Source organism: Cyclopterus lumpus, chromosome 10 (assembly GCF_009769545.1).
Source record: "Cyclopterus lumpus isolate fCycLum1 chromosome 10, fCycLum1.pri, whole genome shotgun sequence".
NCBI lineage: Eukaryota > Metazoa > Chordata > Actinopteri > Perciformes > Cyclopteridae > Cyclopterus > Cyclopterus lumpus.
This window is the reverse complement of record NC_046975.1, coordinates 22,610,728-22,632,836: the sequence shown is the minus strand read 5'-3', so window position 1 is coordinate 22,632,836 and position 22,109 is coordinate 22,610,728. Positions and strand designations below refer to the sequence as shown.

The window sequence follows — 22,109 nt, the reverse complement described above, 5'->3', positions numbered from 1 at the left end:
AATGGAAGATCCAATGGCAGAGAGACGCTCAAAAATGGCAGGTAATGTCTCAAGAATTGCATTAATTGATCGCAGCCGGCATGCACAGCGAGTGTTTGAAAGTTGTAAGAACTCAACTGCTGTCGAGCCAAGCTTGGATTGAGCCTCTTGAAACTTGTGATGATTGGCTAGGGAGGTGCTGAAAAAAAGAATACACACACTCCCAACAAGTTGAGAAGCTCCACAGCCTCTGAAACAGCCCTGCAAGAATGGCACAACACTAGGTTTAGCTCATGAGCATAACAATGCACATATATAGCCTCAGGGTTCAGGCTTCTAAAATGTACTTGCACACCTCCAGTGGACCCACTCATAACAGCTGCACCATCATATGTCTGTGCTACACACTTAAGCTCTGCAAGACCATTGTTCTGGATCTGCTGCTGCAGCTCGTTTGCAATGGACTGGGCATCGAATGACATTATCTCTCTAAGTGTTAGAAAAGGTTCCTTCACTGCCCCCTGTGACATGTACCTAACAAACAGCTGCTCTGACCGTGCATCTCTTGCCTCATCTGCCATAAATTGGTGCTCAGGCACCCGGGGGACTCATTTAGATGGAACACCCTGGAGAGGAGACACAACAGAGGTGAGTGAACACAGTACACATTGCATAGTATTTGACTGCACCAAGAAACCGTTTATACTCCCAATCATTTGAGTAACGATTGGCCAAGCTAATCTTGCAATTGTCTTCACGGGTTTGCCTTCAGACATACTCGACTCCACATCTTCCAGAATCAATCATCAAGACATTCAAATAAATCATTCACCCTTTTGGGTGTGTCTCGTTCCTTGAAGCTGTGTTCCAATGTTTGTAATGGAGGGTCTTCATTACAGAGCACATAAACCGAAACAGAATGCCATTGGGGTTTTTATTGAGACAAACAACCAACCCCTCATTTCAGCATATAACTACTTATTAATGACCTAATATTTCTTAACTCAACTCATATAACTCAATTTCCGCAGGGAACAGATTTTAGAAATAACACTAAATAAAAATAGCTCATTACAATAAAATTCACACACACTCGACAGGATCGCTGAATAATAAACAAAAATAAAATATAATACATTGAAAATAAGAAATGACAAAGTGTATTTTTAACACTCAACCGAATACGAATACAACACTTTCCAGACCCATAAAGACATAAGCTATGGGCTTATGGTCTTAAAAAGTAAAAATCTGGAACATGTTTTAAACAGCCTCAACATTGAGCTACTCCTGGACAACATCTTGCCTAGATATGGTCTGTATAAGCCTGTTCACAGGATTGATTAAGCAACCGAATCTTGACCTGACTTGTGCATTAAAACGACCACAGTGTGCGGGTGAGACCTGAACAACAGTATGCAAAGTGTCAGATGTGTTATCCGTCGGTGTCAGAGCAATGTCTGACTGTCTCACATCTGTTGAGACATCCCCAGCAGTCAAAGGGCAAGAATCACAGTCAGTTGTGTGATCCTCAAGTGAGATAGAGTAGTCCTGGTGGTCAGAAGTAACACTCGTAACATGTCAGTAATGCCAGACTTGGCACAGACAACTGAGTAATCCATTCAATGGTTCTCCTCTCTGAATCCACAGGCACTGCATCAGTCAAGGGGCCCTTCTCTGTCACTTTCAGTGTCAAGGCTTTCGCTAGCCACACTATGAGGCTCAGCCCCTCTCCCATACGAGGTCTCTTCTGCCTCACCACCATTATCTCCTGAAACTAGCAAGGATGAGGCCAGGTCAGACATTTCACATGCACCCCCATGTTCCCTCATGTTCTGTGCAATTGTACATGAACGTCAGAGTCTGTAAGCGTCGCAGCCAGTCAGCCTTCTCTTCAGGGGGCAGCACTCGAATCATGCCACCCAGGGTCCGATTGAAACATTCCACACTCCCATTCCCCATTGGGTGGTAGGGGGTTGTGTGCGATTTCTTGACATCTGAGACCCTGAAAAGCTCACTAATCAGCAGACTCTCAAAGTTAGCACCTTGATCACTATGGATCCTTTCCAGGAATCAAAAGACTAAGAAGTACTGGTCCCATAGAACCCTAACCACTTGCTTAGCTGTCTGGTTTTTACATGAAAACGCTTGAGCCATCCTTGTGAAATGGTCGGTTATCACCAAAACTTCGACAGATCTGTTTTTGGAGTCCTCAGCTGACCAAAAGTCAATGCAGACCAACTCCAGTGGCCGGGTTGTTGTTATGCTCTCCAGAGGGACCCGACCCTCAGGCTCGACTGTCTTGCTTACAATGCATCGTTGACAATGACGAACATAGTCTCTTACATCCCTGTCGAGGTTTGGCCAGAAAAACCTTCGTCTCGCCAAGCTGAGGCTCCTGGACTGAGCTTGATGTCCGGCCCTAACGTGAATCCCCTGCAGAACCTCAGTCTTCAGTGAGTCAGGGACAACGTATTGGAAACGCTTTGCTTTGGTCTTTTGGTCCCTTGAAATTCTATACAGCACACCATCCTTCACAGTCAGCCTATCCCAGTGCTCCAGGTACCTTGTGACCAGGACAGACTCATTGAATCTTTGGATGTGAGTCAACGGGTTGTTATCTGTCCAGAAAGGGAATTTGTGGCCTTTCAGCCAGTCACTGAACGTTTCGCAGATTGACAATTTGAAAGCCAGAAACTCCAACCAATGGAGTTTGGTTGTTCTTTTGGGAATGGGATAACAACTTGCCAGCAAAAGCAATGGGCCTGGCTCGTGCTCCACCCTCCTGAATTTGAGACAGAACCGCACCTATGCCACCCAAAGATGCATCGGTTCACAGCATGAAGGGGCGGTTGAAATCAGGATAGGCCAAGACAACACTGTGGACCAGTGAAGCGTTCAGACTTTCAAAAGCCTGTCCCTGCTCCGGTGTCTAATCAGCCGCACACAACTTCCTGCTTGATAGTTTGTTCTTGTGTTGTTTACCTCTTCTTTCCTCTTTTAACAGGTCACACAGCGGCTTGGCCATTGCAGAGTAACCCGGCACGAAGTGTTGATAGTAATTTACCATCCCCAAGAAGGAGCGTATGCGCTTCTGGGACGGAGTCACGCCATCAGACTCCCTGAGATCAGTGCTTGCCATGTTGGTGATGCTCTCAACCTTGCTGGGGTCTGCTGAGACACCATTCTCATCAACAATGTGGCCAAGAAACTTTAAAGACCTCCTGAGGAAGAAACACTTTTTGGGGACAAACTTCAAGTTGTGTCTACGCAGCCTCTTAAACACCATCTCCAGGCGTAGCAAGGCAGTCTACTCATCAGGTGCAAACACCAGCAAGTCATCCAAGTAGCATAAGAGACTCAAATAGTTACGTCAGCAGTAGAAGGCATGGCTGATTGGGCGCAGCCGGCCAGGGGAACCTCTGTCTGTTCAGCAGCATCCATGTCCTCAGGCGCTGCACATGTATAAACATCAGCCAACTTAGCATTTCGCCTCAAGAGCACAGGTCTGTTATATGCATTGATGAGCTTCAGCCGAACCTGCCTGTCTCCCCATAGTGTAGTTACAATCTTTGAGACCAGAACACCTCTGGGAGCTGAGTGGGATGAAGTGGGCTCTGTCATGACGGTGATACCTGGAAATTTTCCTTCAAGAGTTATGTTGACAATATTATATATCAGCTGTTTGGGATACTGTTTATAATAAAGGTTTAATAAGTATTAATCAACTCTTTTGAGCACTACCTTTCTGTGGATTCCATATACATTGACTGTGTTAAATACACTGACATTGCAGAGGTGACTGGCGAGGGTTAATCTGGGGGCTGACTGGTTGCTGTTTGCTTTCTGTGCTCACAATGCATTCTTTGTGTTTTCTCTTTTCTATTGCAACATTCTAACCTAATGTAAAAACCTGCTGAATGCACTAATCCTCTTGGCCGATTACAATCTGGGGATTCCCTATGAAAATGAGTTTGAAGTATGCTTTTTCTTACCAGGATTCTTGGACTTCTTGTCCCAGCTGAATAAATGATGCACCTTCTTTTCCTTTTAGTAATCCAGTGCTCACACTAACACGTGGGCATTTGTATTGTATTCATGCTGAATCCATCAGGTTGTGACCTCTGTGACCTTCACTGGTTACCGGTGGCCGCCCGCATCTGCTTCTAAACATTGGTACTTGCGTACCGTGCTGCGAACAGATCGGGTCCGGTCTACATCCAGGACATGGTCTAACCTCACACCCAGGACATGGTCTAACCTCACACCCCACCTCGCTCACTTCGATCGGCTTCTGCCAATCGGCTTGTAGCTCCTTCACAACAAAGTCACGACTGTTTGCTGTGCTGGCTCCTCATTGGTGGAACGAGTTCCCCATTGACATCAGGACAGCAGAAAGTCTCTACACCTTCTGTCGCCAACTAAAAACACATCTTTTTGACTATACCTTGAATAGGGAAGGTAGAGCCGTAGTAGCACTTTGGTAGCACTTAAATTACTGATAGCACTTTGTAGTTTAACTTTATTGAAGAAATTGTACTTGCTTGATTCTTGTTGTTCTGAGTTGTACTCATGGTTTAATGCACTTATTGTAAGTCACTTTGGATAAAAGCGTCAGCTAAATGACATGTAATGTAATGTAATGTAATGAATTGAATTATTTCACATTTTGAAAGTATTATTCCAACTATAATTATATGTATTATTATTATTATTATTATTATTAAAAATACATATCATTATAGTTGGAATAATAATTTGTGTTATTAATAATAATAATAATAATATAGTTTTTGTGTGTTTTTTTTGTCTATGGTTTGTAATAAACAAAAGACACAATGAAAGACATTAAACCAGTTTGACATCTTGACTCATGATTCAATGTTCGCAATTTCCCTTAGTGTCACTTCCTTTTCACTAAGTATCAGTTTCTTTTGAAGTAAACTTGTGAACGTGAAGTGATTGGAGAGACTCACAAAGGGTTAAAGAGAGGGAGGAGCGTGTCGTCACGTTACGCTGAGTGCACGCAGAGATGTTGAAGAGGGGAAGACATCTCACTCTTTTCCTTTTTACAAAAGGACAAAACTTCACTCGGTTTTTTTTATTATGCAAAACGAGACTGCATAACTTATTCGGGGTGCACGTGCGCGGAATAGTGCGGACTACGTTTTACTGCACGTGTGTTGTGCCCGTTTTTTTTGTTTTTTTTTAAGTTGTAGAAATGAATGTGTACATCCGGGGCCGTTGTTTCAACGACGAAGAGGTTTCTTCTTGTTTATAGAAGATCTTTGATGTTTTGGCACACTCCGGGCTGTGTTCCGGAACCATAACGCGACTCTTTGGATACTCTGCATGTACTCATGGAGGATGGTGCCGCAGAGAGTAAGACGGGTTCTTCCTCGGTTTCTTCCTCCGAGGCTCCGAGGACCCCGAACACGGAGCTGAAGAAACTTCTGCTGTTCAAGGTCTACAAGAGGAGGTGGTTCGTCCTGCTCGTTCTGTGTCTGTTGAACTGCTCCAACGCCACGGTGAGTTGTTTCTGCTTCACGGTGTTAGAACCTGGAGGAAACACCGCTTCTTTAGGCTGGACTTCTGATGTTGAGGCTCATCCATGTGCAGCAGCGTTTGTTTGCTTCAAGAAAACGACGTTGAATAGTTGACGTTAAACCAACTTTACATGAAAACTAAAACACCCCGAACTAATATACTAATGTAATAATGATACAAATATACTAATATACTAATGTAATAATGATACAAATATACAAATATACTAATGTAATAATGATACAAATATACTAATATACTAATGTAATAATGATACAAATATACAAATATACTAATGTAATAATGATACAAATATACTAATATACTAATGTAATAATGATACAAATATACTAATATACTAATGTAATAATGATACAAATATACTAACCTAATACACTAATACTACTAATGTAATAATGATACAAATGTACTAACCTAATACCAAATATACTAATACTACTAATGTAATAATGATACAAATATACTAACCTAATACCAAATATACTAATACTACTAATGTAATAATGATACAAATATACTAACCTAATACCACAAATATAATAATACTACTAATGTAATAATGATACAAATATACTAACCTAATACCAAATATACTAATGTAATAATGATACAAATATACTAACCTAATACCACAAATATACTAATACAAATATACTAATTCCACAGTGATACAAAGGTACTAATACCACAGTGATACAAAAATACTAATACCAATATACTAATACCACAGTGATACAAAAATACTAATACCAATATACTAATACCACAGTGATACAAAGGTACTAATACCACAGAGATACAAAAATACTAATACCAATATACTAATACCACAGTGATACAAAGGTACTAATACCACAGAGATACAAAAATACTAATACCAATATACTAATACCACAGTGATACACAAATACTAATACCAATATACTAATACCACAGTGATACAAAAATACTAATACCAATATACTAATACCACAGTGATACAAAGGTACTAATACCACAGTGATACACAAATACTAATACCAATATACTAATACCACAGTGATACAAAGGTACTAATACCACAGAGATACAAAAATACTAATACCAATATACTAATACCACAGTGATACAAAAATACTAATACCAATATACTAATACCACAGTGATACAAAAATACTAATACCAATATACTAATACCACAGTGATACAAAGGTACTAATACCACAGTGATACACAAATACTAATACCAATATACTAATACCACAGTGATACAAAGGTACTAATAACAATATACTAATACCACAGTGATACAAATGTACTAATACCACAGTGGTACAAAAATACTAATACCAATATACTAATACCACAGTGATACAAAAATACTAATACCAATATACTAATACCACAGTGATACAAATGTACTAATACCACAGTGATACAAAAATACTAATACCAATATACTAATACCACAGTGATACAAAGGTACTAATAACAATATACTAATACCACAGTGATACAAATGTACTAATACCACAGTGGTACAAAAATACTAATACCAATATACTAATACCACAGTGATACAAAAATACTAATACCAATATACTAATACCACAGTGATACAAATGTACTAATACCACAGTGATACAAAAATACTAATACCAATATACTAATACCACAGTGATACAAAGGTACTAATACCACAGAGATACTAATACCACACTGTAAAAATATTGTTACAATTAAACGTTGCATTTGAAACTTAAAGTAAAACTTAATTTTTGTCAGAACAAACTTCAATAACTAAAGAAAATAAAATGACTCATTATGCAGAATCAGCTTATTTCCTCGGCTTGTGACGGACACACAGGAAGAAATAAGGAAATAGGTGGCAAGTGTGGTTGAATCTGATCAGTGCGGCTCGGTGACATGTGGTGCCGCCTTCTGTCTGGGATCTGATATGAATCCCCGGGGGAAGGTGTTGTCATTGAGGAGCGGAGTGTGCTTGTATCCGTCCTGCTAACTGAGCCCTCCATCACCTACTTCCAGCTCCCACAGGACTCTCTCTCTCTCTCTCTCTCTCTGGGGGCTTTTGTTATTCCCACTCACAAAAGATGCTCAGAGTCATTCATGATGTGGCAAATAACCGCTGGCGAACCGCTGAAGTACACACCCAGTGCATATACAGGAAAAGAAGTATAGCTAGAAATGTAGCTAGGTGAACTGGTTTCTCCTCCCCAGAGAAGCAACCTGACATCTAAGAGATACGGTTACGTACGTATCCAACATCCAGAGATGTTTCAACAGAATTGAGGGGGAATTCGTAACCTTTTTATTAGATAAATGCAAACTCTTAACAACCTATTTCTAACAAGAGTGCCATGATTGTGTTTGTCTAAATGTTTTCGCTGTGAAGGCTGTTTTTACACCTAAATCTAAATGGGGAAAACATGCTATAATTTCAACAATCGTACTTGAATAAAAGTCACGCGACGAAGAAACCTGTTACGTTTGTGTTAGTTTGTTCAGTAGCGGTCACATGAGAGCAGAAAACCATCTCTCTCTCTCTCTCTCTCTCACATGAGCTGAGCCATTTCCTCTTTGTGTCCAGGTCACATGACCGCAACAAGATAGTCCTGATTGATGATGTGCAATTTTATTTAATTTTTTAAAAAGGAGTGACCACTAAGAAGATGAAACTAGAAAAAAAGAACTAGGGTTGATATATTTTGATGATTGTAACTTAAGAGATTACATTGTGTTTGATCAGTTCTCATATGTTTATCATCACATGTTTAAGGTAAAATAAAGACTAGGCATACTTTCAAAACAATATAATTGTATGAATAAGTAAAGCGGTTGATTTACACTAGTTTAATGGATTTGCTGCTGAGATGACCTCGTTATAAATACGTTTTATGTAATTAATTAACGCGATTAATTAATGTGAAAAGAAAATCCAACCTGTCTGTCGTGTTCTGTTCCAATAAAACACCACTTTTATAAAGAATTAATAACAGATGCATGTATTTTACAGATACATGTATTTTACTTGTCATAATTTTACTGAGCAGTTAAGCACAGCCATTGGCATCAGTTACCTTTTGATTGCCTTCATTTAAAATCTTCTCTTATCAAACATTTCGTATTTTTAGGGTCCTCGTACCGACGTAGTCGTAGAGGAACCTTTTGTATTTCTTGGAATTCTTCTTCTCCTTTTCCTTTCCAAAGAAACGTGTTCCAGACGTATTCATCATACTCCAAACCTTGTGAAATGTCTCTATAGTGCCCCCTTGAGGTAGAAAGCCCACCCTTTTTGACCCCAATGACAGGTTGACTTGAAATTTGTCACACATGTCCACTTGGACCTGCTCTACAAAAAAGTCAACGATGGTCATAAAATGCGCCTATTCAGATATTCCGCCATTTTGAATTTGGTCAAAAACACGTTTTTTACCTCTCCTCCTAAACGCTGGGTCCGACTCTTACAAAACTTTCTGTGGTTCATTATTCGTTCAATGTCATGAAAGGTTATCAAAGGCTTGTTGATATCTCATTGTGTTTAGAAGATATGGACCAATGAACTTCTAAGGGGTGTGGCTTAATATGTAAAGACACATAACTTCCTGATCACTTGGCCTATCCTCACCAGATTTGTAGCATATGTCCACATGGCATCCCTAAAAACCTACCCTAATTTTTTCCAAATATTTAAACATTAGGGGGCGCTGCAATCAATCACTCAATAGCTGCATTCTTTTCTCCGTGAACGAATAAACCAATATAATATATATTTTATTTTTACCCGTAGGTTGACTTGACACACATTACAATCAACACAGACAACAAGACAGACATGATGATAAAACTACACAAAGCCACAAATCAGTGCACTGTTATTCTAATTTGTTCACCTGAGTGACGGCTGCTGGAACAAAGGTGTTTTTATACCTCTTTGTTCTACCCGGTGGTTCTAAATACCTCCGTCTAGAAGGAAGGAGCTGAAACTCCCTGTGCAAAGTGTGGGAGGAGTCCTTTAGGATGGAGCCAGTGTGGCGTTCAGGGACTCAGCTGTGACTCACCAATCAGCCCGCTAGAGTCTAGACCATTTCACAATCTGATGTGGTTTCTGTTCTTTAAAGACAGGCCTCCAAACCATGACACCAACGAAAAAGATCAAATTGATTCAATAAAAGCACAATAAAATAAAGTCATCATGCTTTTGTCAATGTGGAAATAGAACAGTTTCCTCAAACAAAACAAACGCTGGTGCCCCTATTTGCACACTGCGTCACAGTTTTCATACAAATTCAGTTTTGGGTCAATAATCTGTAAGATTGCACACATTCCACTGTCTGACCCTTAATGGATATGACCTCATGTATGTGGGCATGTTTTCTAAAATCAATTATCATGTCTTTAGTGGGATATGTTTAATTGAAGATGGGACTCCTCACACCACTTCACAAAGTCGTGGATGACCGGACCGTGGCTGGTCTCATCGCCCTGGAGCCGACTACCAATAACAGAATCATCTGCATACTCCTCCTATGAATCGCCACCTTAACGTGGTGGAGGAGTTTGAGTGGCTCAGTGATCCTGGGAGCTATATTGTCCGGGGCATCAGCCCCTGGTAGGGTCTCCCAAGGCAAACAGGTCTCGGGGGAGAGCCCAGACTAAGAGCGGTTCAATAAACCCTGATGATAAGTAGCCCACGGACTGAAGCTACCTTGCCCGGACAAGGGAAACCGGGGCACCCTCCCGGAGCCAGACCCAGGAGGGGAGCTCGTCGGCGAGCGTCTGGTGGCCGGGCTTTCGCCCATGGGGCCCGGTCGGGCTCAGCCCGAAAAAACAGCATGGAGCAGCAGTCACCCTGTGGACCCACCACCCGCAGGGAGAATTATCGGGGTCGGGTGCTATGTAGACCGGGCGGCGGGATTGGGAGGAACGGCTTGCCCGATCTGAACCCGAATGGTGTTTTGTTGTTGGACTTCTGTGCTAGCCACAGTTTGTCCATAACGAACACCATGTTCGAACATAAGGTGGCTCATAAGTGTACCTGGTACCAGAACACCTTAGGCCGGAGATCAATGATCGACTTTGTAATCGTATCATCTGATCTGCGGCCGTATGTCTTGGACACTCGGGTGAAGAGAGGAGCAGAGCTGTCAACTGATCACCACCTGGTGGTGAGTTGGATCAGATGGCGGGGGACTCGACTAGAGAGACCTGGCAAGCCCAAACGTGTAGTGAGGGTGAACTGGAAACGTCTGGCAGAGGATCCTGTCCGGGAGGTCTTCAACTCCCACCTCCGGAAGAACTTCTCACAAATCCCGAGGGAGGCTGGGGACATGGAATCCGAGTGGACCTTGTTCAAAGCCTCTATTGTGGACGCGGCTGCTCGGGGCTGTGGCCGGAAGGTCATCGGTGCCTGTCGTGGCGGCAACCCGAGAACCCGGTTGTGGACACCGGGGGTGAGGGAAGCCGTCAAACTGAAGAAGGAGGCCTTTCGGGCCTGGCTGGCCCAGGGGTCTCCTGAAGCAGCTGACGGGTACCGGCGGGCCAAAAGGGCTGCAGCGGCGATGGTCGCGGAGGCTAAAACTCGGGCATGGGAGGAGTTCGGGGAGGCCTAGGAGAAGGACTTTCGGTTGGCCTCAAGGAAGTTCTGGCAAACCATCCGACGGCTCAGGAAGGGAAAGCAGGGTCTACCCCAGGCTGTTCTCAGCAGGGGGGGGGGGAACTGCTGACCCAGACTGGGGACATCGTCGGGCGGTGGAAAGAGCACTTTGAGAAACTCCTAAACCCGGCCAACATGTCCCCCGGAGAGGGGGCAGCGCCGGAAGACTTTGGGGTGGATTCACCCATATCCCTGGCAGAGGTCGCTAAGGTAGTTAAAAAGCTCCTTGGTGGCAAGGTGCCAGGGGTGGATGAGATCCGCCCTGAGATGCTGAAAACGCTGGACATTGTTGGGCTGTCTTGGTTGACATGCCTTTTCAGTGTCGCATGGGGGTCGGGAACAGTGCCCATGGACTGGCAGACCGGGGTGGTGGTTCCCATCTTCAAGAAGGGGGACCGGAGAGTGTGCTCGAACTATCGTGGTATCACACTGCTCAGCTTCCCGGGAAAAGCTTATGCCAGGGTGCTGGAGAGGAGGCTCGACCGCTTGTCGAACCTCAGATTCAAGACGAACAGTGCGGATTCCGTTCCGGTCGTGGAACAGTGGACCAGCTCTTTACACTCGCAAAATTACTGGAGGGGTCCTGGGAGTTTGCCCAACCAGTTTACATGTGCTTTGTAGACCTGGAGAAGGCTTTCGACCGGGTCCCTCAGGGGTTTTTGTGGGGGGTGCTGCGGGAGTATGGGGTGCCGGACCCGTTGGCACGGGCCATCCGGTCTCTGTACGCCTGCAGTAGGAGCTGTGTTCGTCTCCTCGGTAGTAAGTCAGACACGTTCCCGGTGGGTGTTGGCCTCCGCCAGGGCTGCCCTTTATCACCGGTCCTGTTCGTGACCTTCATGGACAGGATATCTAGGCGCAGCCAGGGGGCGGAGAGGATCCGGTTCGGGAGTCTCGGGATCGCCTCTCTGCTGTTTGCGGATGATGTGGTCCTGTTTGCCTCCTCGGACCGTGACCTCCAGCATTCACTGGGGCGTTTTGCAGCCGAGTGCGAAGCGGCAGGAATGAGAGTTAGCACCTCCAAATCTGAGGCCATGGTGCTCTGCCGGAAACCGGCGGATTGGGGTTGGCAAAATGCCTACCCCAAGCGAAGGGGTTCAAGTATCTCGGGGTCTTGTTCACGAGTGAGGGTAAGGTAGAGCGGGAGATCGATAGGCGGATCGGTGCGGCTGCAGCAGTAAAACAGGCGCTGTACCGGTCCGTCTTGGTGAAGAGGGAGCTGAGCCGGAAGGCAAAGCTCTCCATTTACTGGTCGGTCTACGTTCCAACCCTCACCTATGGTCACGAACTCTGGGTCGTGACCGAAAGAACGAGATCTCGGATACAAGCGGCCGAAATGAGCTTCCTCCGTAGGGTGGCCGGGCTCAGCCTTAGAGATAGGGTAAGGAGCTCGGACATCAGGGGGGAGCTTGGAGTAGAGTCGCTGCTCCTTCGTGTCGAAAGGAGTCAGCTGAGGTGGTTCGGGCATCTAGTCAGGATGCCTCCTGGACGCCTCCCATTAGAGGTTTTCCGGGCGCGTCCAACTGGTAGGAGGCCCCGGGGAAGACCGAGGACACGTTGGAGGGATTATATCTCCCGGCTGGCCTTGGAACGCCTCGGGATCCCCCAGAATGAGCTGGAAAGTGCTGCGGGTGAGAGGGAAGCCTGGGTCGGCCTGCTGAACCTGCTGCCACCGCGACCCAACCCCGGATAAGCGGGTGATAATGGATGGATGGATGGATCTGCATACTTTAAAAAGGTCCTATTTTCATAACTGCTCTGACACATATTTGTGTAGAGGATGAATAATAGGGGTGAAAGCACACATCCTTGTGGGGAGCCAATGGAGGAGTGAACTTGGTCCGACAGAATTCCATTTACCCTCACGCTTTGTGACAAATATGTGTGCATATTTGGGGTATTTTCCATACTCCAAAACTCACCACATTTGGCAAGCTTGTCAGGCTTGGTGAACATAGCCATCTAAAAAATGTCTCTCTAGCGCCCCCTCTAACTTTGACCGACGATGCCCCTTACCCAGAATCTCTGATTGACTTACATTTTTTCACACCTGTCCACACACCACTCCTCCTACGCGCTGGGTCCGATTCATACCAAACTTTCTGTCGATCATAATTGTAGCTACATCACCTAAAATTAATAAGAGCTTTTTGATATCTCATTGTGTTTAGGAGATATGGACCAATTAACCTCTTAGGGGCGTGTCTTGTTCTTCAATGTTCATAACGTCAGAACTATTTGGCCTAATCTCTCCAAATATTCAGCATATGTGCACATTGCATCTTGTATCATACACATTTTGTGTGGTTTAAACACTAGGGGGCGCTACAGTAATTCACCCAATTTGCAGTTTTTGTCATTTTTCGCCGTTTTAAGCATTCATACTTTTACACAGTCCTCCCACACAATGTATCCGATCAACTTAAATTTTATTTAAGGAGTTTTCACTGAAAAAGCAATACACACCCACTTTGTGGGATTTGTTATTTTATAGAAAGTTGATGTAAATGTACATCCAATTCTTCCAAAAATAATCATGCATGATGCTGGTCGAGGCCTGAGCACATTTACATGAAGAAACATTCAAAATTGTCATAGCAAAACCTACTGGCAAAAGGAAATTAGACTTTTTAGTCTAATAAAAAAAATATTTAGACAACTGAGGCTATAGGTCACCTAGTTAGGTATTCGCTCTGTAACCTTAAGTCCCAGGTTCGAATCCCAGCCAGGGCTAATTTCTTGTATCGCTGTATGAATTGAAGGACTTTCCAATGTGTCTTCCCCAGTTATGGCTGACCTTTGCACCAGTAGCGGACCAGTCTGCCAAGTTCCTGGGGGTCACTCTGGAGAAGATCAACTGGTTGTCATTGGTCTACATGGTGGTGGCCATACCGCTCAGCTTTGGGTCCACGTGGATGCTGGACACCCTCGGGCTGCGGACCACGGTACGAACCTCTCTATGAAAAAAATGTTTTTTTGGTGCATTTTATATATTTAAAGAAACTTTAGCTGTTAAATTACAAATCTGAATCTGGTGTGGTGTTATCGGGTGAAGAATGGGTGTTTTAAATTGGGTCAGATTGATTAAACTCACTGACTGAAACACTTGGAGTCTAGAAGCTCTCTCCTGTGATGTGTTATACATTTCATATTTAGGGTTAGAGTAAACGCATGCATGACAACATGACCATATTGCCTCTGCAGCTGATTTTGGGGGCGTGGCTGAACATGTTCGGGGCCCTGCTGCGCTTCATCGGGGCGTCTGTGTACCCGGAGAGCCTGGGATTCACAGCCAAGTACCTGTTGGTGATGTCGGGTCAGACCCTCGGGGCCATGGCTCAGCCCCTCTTCATTTTCACCCCCACCAAGGTGGCGGCTCACTGGTTCCCTGACCACCAGCGCGCCACCGCAAACATGATCGCCTCCATGTGTGAGTGACTCATCTCTGCTGAGATGCGGACGTGAACCGGCCTCCACAGGGGTCACCGGGTAGAGAGCCACACATCAGCCAAACACCTTTACATATACAATGGTTTATTTATTCATCCACTTCTCCTTACCCCCCCCTTCCTCAGCCAACCCTGTGGGCATACTACTCGCCAGCCTCCTGTCTCCGATGATTGCTCAAACACCGGCGCTTATCCCCGAGCTGGTGAGCTGATCTAACCGAGGAACATTTGTGTTTTTGTAACTCGTTGTTTTGGTTTCAACAACAAAAAAGACATCAGTTGACAGAGTTTAGAGGGGTCCCAGAGGGCATTGTGGGATTGCTGCTGCTAATTCATAAAACTCTGTGGCTCCTCACCTGCTAATGATGATGAATGGTCTCTGATTTCAGGTGCCACCCTCGTTAATCATCCCATTCTGTATGCGTTTCATCCCTCTCAGCTGCTCGTCTACGCGGTGCCGGCATGCATCGTCTGTTTCCTAGCAACGCTGGGGATACGGAGCAGCTCACCCCCCACGCCGCCGTCGGCCAGCGCCGTGTCCTCCAGCTCTGAGCCGTACCTGCAGGGGATCAAACTGGTGAGGAAAACGGGGAGGGGAGGGGGGACCAACTGGATTTACTTCTGATGAAGTAAGATGATTTAAGCGTCTTTGATTGTCTAGAAAAGCGCTATATGAATCGTAAGTTAAAGTTAACAATGTCAACAAGGCTCTGCAGAAGGAAACGAGGTGAAGATACAACTACAATGCAGTCAATGAGGATGACCAATTACAATGAAAACTCAACGATTTCTTGGGACCTTTCTCCCTCACGTCTGTCATCGGTCTAATAAAAGTCAAACATGCTGCACAAAACAATCCTCGCATCTGTTTCCTCTGCAGCTGCTGACGAACAGAGCCTACCTCGTGCTGATGCTGTGCTTCGGTTCGGGCGTCGCGGTGTTCACCTGCTTCTCCACGCTGCTGGAACAGATCCTGTGTGTGCAAGGGTACACCAACGTAAGTGTACCGCGAGGACCAGACGTCGCTTTGATTCTCATGGGGAACAATTGGGTACCAAATGAGCAATAAAAGACACGGGCAGCCTATTTGATGACACATTAGTGGATTTACCACATTACTGTCAGTAAATTGCATATAAATTAGAACATTTCAAAGAAAGACTAAATTAGTTGATTGTTTACTTAATAACTGCATACTTATATGTATTGACAAACCCTCCTGGTCTTGTACATACCGGATGCAGTCTTTAATTACCAACCTCTAACGTCTCGTTGCTGCAGATCTTCGCTGGCCTTTGCAACGCCCTCTCCATCGTGTTTGGCATTGTGGGTGCCGCCATCCTCGGCGTCTACGTCGACAAGACCAGGAAGTTCATCGAGGCCATGAAGGTCAACATGAGCTTCACCGCCCTGTCGTGCATCGCCTTCTCAGTGGTGAGAACGGAGGAGACGGGGAGATTCAAAACGCTCCACACCCGCTTTGTATTTCCAGTTTAAAGGAGGGTGGAAGGCTGTGTCTTCCACCCTCCGGTGGAATGTCGCAGTGTTTGATCATGCAAACACTATAAATATATATATGGAGGTATTTGTGGTTCACAGAGATCATTCAGTCAAAATTCTCATTTGTATTTTTTGGGGTTGTTGGAGGAACAGAGATACGGCTCATCATCAAGGTTTTTTGATTTCATAATTCATGTTTCCTCCTCCTCCTCTCAGGTTTTTCTGCTGCAGCACCAGAGAACTGCTGTAGCTGTCGTCTGCTCCCTTTTTGGTTTTTTCGGGTTCTCCATATACCCGGTAGCTATGGAGCTGTCGGTGGAGTGTTCGTATCCCGTTGGGGAAGCAACGTCAGCCGGACTTCTCTTTGTATCGGGGTAAACAAACACAACAACCAGGATACAGTGTGGCAGATTACATGTGACTTAAACACTTTTCTACACAGATTATCACTCCAGGAAATACACGACACCTCTGTTCTTAGTTACTGATGAATTTATTCGTCTCGGAACACTTGTCAACACCACCGTCATCAATCCACCGTCGAACTGTATAAATACATTTCAACATACGTTGGCGTTCACATTACACAAAAACTGTTTGTACGTAAATATGTGCGACGAATCATGAACATAAAGAACGTACCTCGCTGGCTGCACACAACCGAGAGGGAAGTGGGTCCTCTTAGAAAACAATAATCTTTAAGAATCTCCAACACTTTGTTGTCACTTCTGTAACTTAACTTTAACTTAAATCTTTTAGCGGAGTACAAAACTTCTATCGCTGCACATGTCTTCAGCTGGTCACAACTAAAAGCGTCCCAGCGCAACATAGGACTTACAAATAGTTCCTAACAACATAGTTCCTATCAACATAATCAATATTCAAGAAACAAATTGTACAAATAACAATATGTAAACAAGCCTATTAAATAATGACAACTGTTTGACATTTGAGTGGTTTCCATTTCGTCTTAAAGTAAAATTAACAAATTAAAGCTGCTAGCAGCGATGAACAGGTCCTCACCTGCTCGACCGAGAACACATGCCCCCCTGGTCTGACGTTTTACTGTTTGTCACGTAACGCTGATTTTCTCTTGCCAGTAGGTGGTGCTTTGACTGATTGAAAAAATAAGCTTGTCGATATCCTCACACCGTGACTTTTATCAAGCATGACAAGTTTGGGGCAGATTCGAGGAAGTCCAGTGGAGTTACAAAAGCCTGTTTAATTTGACACATGTATAAAGTTGCGTGAGTTTTTGAGCATCCCAAGCCACTAAACTAGGAGTACATCATAGTATAAAATGTGTAATTTCCCTTTGCCAGTAGGTGGTGCTATGAAAATGTGAACATATACAGTACATGCATCATGTGTCTCTACGTGAAGTGTGGACCACCTCTTGTAATTTTCAAAACCTGCAACCTTATGGTTATGGAGGAAACACACTAACTCGGAGAGCCACAGCCTCAGATCTAAAAAGGATCTTTCTACTAGACTAGGATTATACTTCATATTATACAATGTGTCATTTTTTTTGGCCAGTGGGTTTTGCTATGACAAATTCGAACGTTTCTTCAATGTGAAGGACTGGACCAGCATTATGCATGATTATTTTTGGCAGGATTGAGTGATGTACATTTGAGTTAAAGCAACTTTCTTTTACATAACAAACCATACAAAGTGGGTGTTTATTGGGGTCCACGGCACGCCAAGGTTTTTCAGTGAAAACTCACCATTTTGATAAGTATTCGTCTTTAAGGTCTTTAGATCATTCGTAAACAAAATGCAGTCGATCGGATAAATTCTGTGGGAGGAGAGTGTAAAAGTAAAATGGCGAAAAATGACAAAAACTGTGAAAAATGACCAAAGCGGCCAAATTGTGCGAATTACTGTAGCGCCCCGTAGTGTTTAAATCATACGAGATTTTTTGTGCATGTTACAGGATGCAATGTGCACATATACTGCATGTTTTGAGTGATTAGTCCCTATATTGTTGAAGTTATGCGCATTAAAAGGCTAGATGCGCCCCTAAGAAGTTCATTGGTTCATATTTCCTTAACACAATGAGATATCAAAACGCTTTTGATACGATTAGATGATATAACTCCAATGATGAGCCACAAAATGTTTGGCTTGAATCGGACCCAGCGTGTCGGACTAGTTTGCAGTTTTTCACAAAATTTAAAATATATATATCATTTGACTATTTTCACCAAGGCCGACAAGCTTGGTCAGTCGCTCTGACCCTAATAATACCCCAGAAATTTCAATAGGGATCGCTCGGACCCTAATTATAGCTCATGAGCTGTTAATATTTTTAAAGGTTTCCACACACCGATTTTCTCTCTGACTTCCTCTCTGAATTCTCTGTGTAATTCATAATAATCGTGGCTGTTTGAATGTGATCTTCTCCAGACAGATTCAGTCCGTCCTCTACATCGTCCTCCTTCAGTCTCTCACTATACGCCTCGCGGACTCTCCGCTGTCGACCTGCGGGGACATCGTCCTGAGCTGGAAGGGTAGGTCACGTGACCTCACGCCTCCCGTGAGCGTCTCAACCTCGGGGTGGGGGGGGTGGGCAGATCTGACTCTGTGCTCTCCGTTATGTATGAACATGCAGTATGAATTCAGTATGAACTCACGACTTCGTCGTCACACGGCACCGTGAACTTTGACTCTGTTGCTCATATATCTGCTCTGCAAAGGATTGTGGGTCAGAAGGCCCAGTAGAAGAATCCAAGCTTGATATTAATATTTTTTTTATTTGTTCAGATTTAAAGCGATGCCGTCTGGGCATTAAAAGTGCAAAAATATTTTGAGGTGCACAAGTAAACTTTGCACATTAGTGCCTGTTAATTCAGGGAGCAGAAACTGGAAGTCTGGCCATTATATTATAGGGTGTCTTAGTAATTGTTACACCGATACCGTTACAACCTCTTTTTCATCCTCATCCATTCAATGCAATGGTATCAAAAACAAGAAATACAAGACAATCTTCCCATATTCATTCTTTTATATTTTAATAAATACATTTAATACCTTTCCCCCATTTTGACACATTTGAAAGCGTACAGCGCTCTCATACAGTCTGACTTGTAACTCATTTATAGCAACGATAAGAACAATATCGTATTGCAGGTGTGCAAGTGTTTATTTTATTTTATTGTTGTTTAGATAAAACCACATTCCCTCTGATGCTGTTGTGTAGTGTAACCTGGACGTTCCTCCTCCCTCAGTGCCGCTGATGTTGATGGCCGGGCTGTGCACCTTCTTCAGCTGCACCTTCGTGATCTTCTTCAACACGCGATACCGGCGGCTGGAGGCCGAGGAGCAGGCGGTGTACGGGACCAAACCGAGAGCCGCCTCGACGGGCTCCGAGGACGCTCCAAGATCCGAGGACTCTCCGGGCTCCGAAGACGCTCCGAGCTCCGGGGACTCTCCGGGCTCCGGGGACCCTCCGGGTTCCGAGAACTCTCCAGGCTCCGGGGACGCTCCGAGCTCCGAGGCCGCGTGTAACGCGTAAGACGAGAGCGACGGAGGGAATTATGGGATGGATCACACCTGCAGTTTGATTTCTGTGGTACGAAGGAAGTTTTATTGGTGACCTCGGATTCAGAAGTTTTTTTCTTTTTAATCGAGACATTCCTGTTTAGTACGGCACTGGGGCCACATGCAATAACAGATTAATTATGTTGCTAGTAATGTCAATGAAATCCTCTGAATGTTACAGAAAGGTGCATCGATAAACTCAGCAGATTTTATTGAAATATTTGAGACTTTTTACGCAAAAAAAAGAAAATAGTTGTCTGAATTGAACATTTTCTACACCGATCATATCGATAGCTTTGATTATATTAATAGGCAAACCAAAATGCTGCTGAGCTGCTCTCGAACACACCGCCGGTCTTGTGGCTGCGTTGCGTTCAGGTGCAGAGAACAACGGTGGACTCATGGACGGACAAACAGAATCCTGATGTTTACATTCTGGATCATTGGATTTGATGCATTGCCACGTTTGTATTGTACTAAAACCACTATGAAAGGTTTATGACACGCTATGAAAACAATGCAGTAACTTTACAGTCTGCAGGTTCTCTGAGAGCTGAATGTATTGATCTGTGATGACACATGTTTTAATGAGCACATAAACCAAAACAGAATGCCATTGGGGTTTTTTATTGAGACAAAAAACCAACCCCTCATTACAGCATATAACTACTTATTAATGACATGTGTATAAAATGCTTCTGGTTTAAGGACGGCAGACAAACCATTTAAAGGACGTGGAAGCCTTCCAGGCTTTATAGAGACGGGGGTGTATTTTGTGCAATAAAGGGAATAAATACGGTGCTGATTCCTGTACACGGTCGATGTTCATCACTGTACTGAATGCTCGACTAGTAAACAGCGTTGTCGTTTTATGTTCCAAAGAGGATAAGGTGAAGTATTTCGCTACATAATAGAAGGCAGAGTACTTCCTGTCGTTCTCGTGAAGAGGCATATTGTAAAACCAGTCCCCGCCCCCAGCGCTGCCAAACAATCTGCCTGGTGGGGAAGAGGGTGAGCCTCCTTCAGTGTTCTCTTATTCAACCAGAGAAAATCCGTACAGATGCGGAGATATCCATGTTTTCTTCCACACAAGCACCAATGGTGAAGCGTATTCACTGGTTGATTTTCTGATGATCTCCCTCTCCTCCATCACGTCTCAGTACCTGGCGCAGCTTTTGGTACTGGCCAGGGGGCCCTCGCCTGTATGGGAGTCTGAATGGTCTGTTATCTGACAGGTGTATGCGATGAACAAAGCTCTTTGCTACTCCACAATCAAGATGGTGGCGCGAAAAGATGTCCTCATACTGCATCACAAGGTCAGCCATCCTCTTCTTTCAACCGAGCCAAGCTTTTCTTTGGCAGAGTCTGCGTCAGCAGTAGAAGGCATGGCTGATTGGGCGCAGCCGGCCAGGGGAACCTCTGTCTGTTCAGCAGCATCCATGTCCTCAGGCGCTGCACATGTATAAACATCAGCCAACTTTGCATTTCGCCTCAAGAGCACAGGTCTGTTATATGCATTGATGAGCTTCAGCCGAACCTGCCTGTCTCCCCATAGTGTAGTTACAATCTTTGAGACCAGAACACCTCTGGGAGCTGAGTGGGATGAAGTGGGCTCTGTCATGACGGTGATACCTGGAAATTTTCCTTCAAGAGTTATGTTGACAATATTATATATCAGCTGTTTGGGATACTGTTTATAAAAAAGGTTTAATAAGTATTAATCAACTCTTTTGAGCACTACCTTTCTGTGGATTCCATATACATTGACTGTGTTAAATACACTGACATTGCTTTTCTTTATTCAGACATGTATTCATGTGCCATCAGCTATCTGAGTGCAGATGGAAAGAGACTCAAGTTAATGTTGGTGTTCTCCACAAAGCTTTTTGACTTCATCAGAACATAAACGGATTCAACAACAGATTCTCAGAATCAATCAAGATGCAGTTTACTATCCAAAATGTCATTATTCATTATTTTTTACCATTTGTATGAAATTGTCCTAATTAACTCATTGATTTTTGTACCACCAACATCTGATCAGTTCATCCTTGAGTCAAAGTGATATCTTTGAAGAAATATAATATATATATCTTTGATATGCGGACGACACTCCGCTCTATGTTTCAGTCAAACCAAAAGACTTCCCCTGGACACTCTCGGCAACTGTTTAGCCGTAAAATAAAAGACTGGATGTCGCTTCATCTTCTTCAGCTAAATTCGGGCAAAACGGAGCTTCCCATTATCGGCCCCGAAGATCTCACTTCGGCCATGTTTTTTAGCATCGCTGCATCGGTTGCCAGTGAATTGATTTTAAGATTCTTTGAATCACTAAAGGGCACGATGGCTGAGCTCCTGCCTCCATCTCTAAGCTCCCACACTTGCACACTACTGAGCGTTTAGGTTATTTAACCCTA

General features: G+C 44.0%; 2 protein-coding genes across 2 annotated transcripts; one reads left to right on the top strand and one right to left on the bottom strand.

Annotated features, from left to right (window-relative positions):
• Positions 1-167: 167 nt before the first annotated feature.
• Positions 168-3,268, bottom strand: LOC117737243 (uncharacterized mitochondrial protein AtMg00860-like). The gene is made up of 4 exons (XM_034543013.1): positions 2,965-3,268; positions 1,829-1,976; positions 535-605; positions 168-178 (listed from the first exon to the last, which is right to left on the bottom strand). The coding sequence occupies exons 1-4, from the start codon at positions 3,266-3,268 to the stop codon at positions 168-170; spliced, it is 534 nt and encodes a 177-aa protein (XP_034398904.1).
• Positions 3,269-5,200: 1,932 nt separating this feature from the next.
• Positions 5,201-20,505, top strand: LOC117737548 (solute carrier family 49 member A3-like). The gene is made up of 10 exons (XM_034543597.1): positions 5,201-5,507; positions 13,984-14,142; positions 14,402-14,627; positions 14,773-14,849; positions 15,086-15,223; positions 15,527-15,643; positions 15,928-16,080; positions 16,363-16,520; positions 18,559-18,662; positions 19,380-20,505. Exons 1-10 carry the CDS (start codon positions 5,340-5,342, stop codon positions 19,664-19,666), a joined length of 1,587 nt encoding a protein of 528 aa, XP_034399488.1. The 5' UTR covers positions 5,201-5,339; the 3' UTR covers positions 19,667-20,505.
• The last annotated feature ends 1,604 nt before the right edge of the window (positions 20,506-22,109 follow it).

Excerpts from the sequence above, each read along its gene's own strand:
- LOC117737243 (XM_034543013.1), bottom strand. The coding sequence starts at position 3,268 with ATGGTGTTTAAGAGGCTGCGTAGACACAACTTGAAGTTTGTCCCCAAA. Across the intron at positions 1,977-2,964 it reads GTTAAAAGAGGAAAGAAGAG|ATGTCAAGAAATCGCACACA; the intron begins GTAAACAACACA and ends TCAGGGTCTCAG. Across the intron at positions 606-1,828 it reads TTACAGACTCTGACGTTCAT|GGTGTTCCATCTAAATGAGT; the intron begins GTACAATTGCAC and ends TCTCCTCTCCAG.
- LOC117737548 (XM_034543597.1), top strand. The coding sequence starts at position 5,340 with ATGGAGGATGGTGCCGCAGAGAGTAAGACGGGTTCTTCCTCGGTTTCT. Across the intron at positions 14,628-14,772 it reads AAACATGATCGCCTCCATGT|CCAACCCTGTGGGCATACTA; the intron begins GTGAGTGACTCA and ends CCCCTTCCTCAG. Across the intron at positions 16,081-16,362 it reads CGTGCATCGCCTTCTCAGTG|GTTTTTCTGCTGCAGCACCA; the intron begins GTGAGAACGGAG and ends TCCTCCTCTCAG.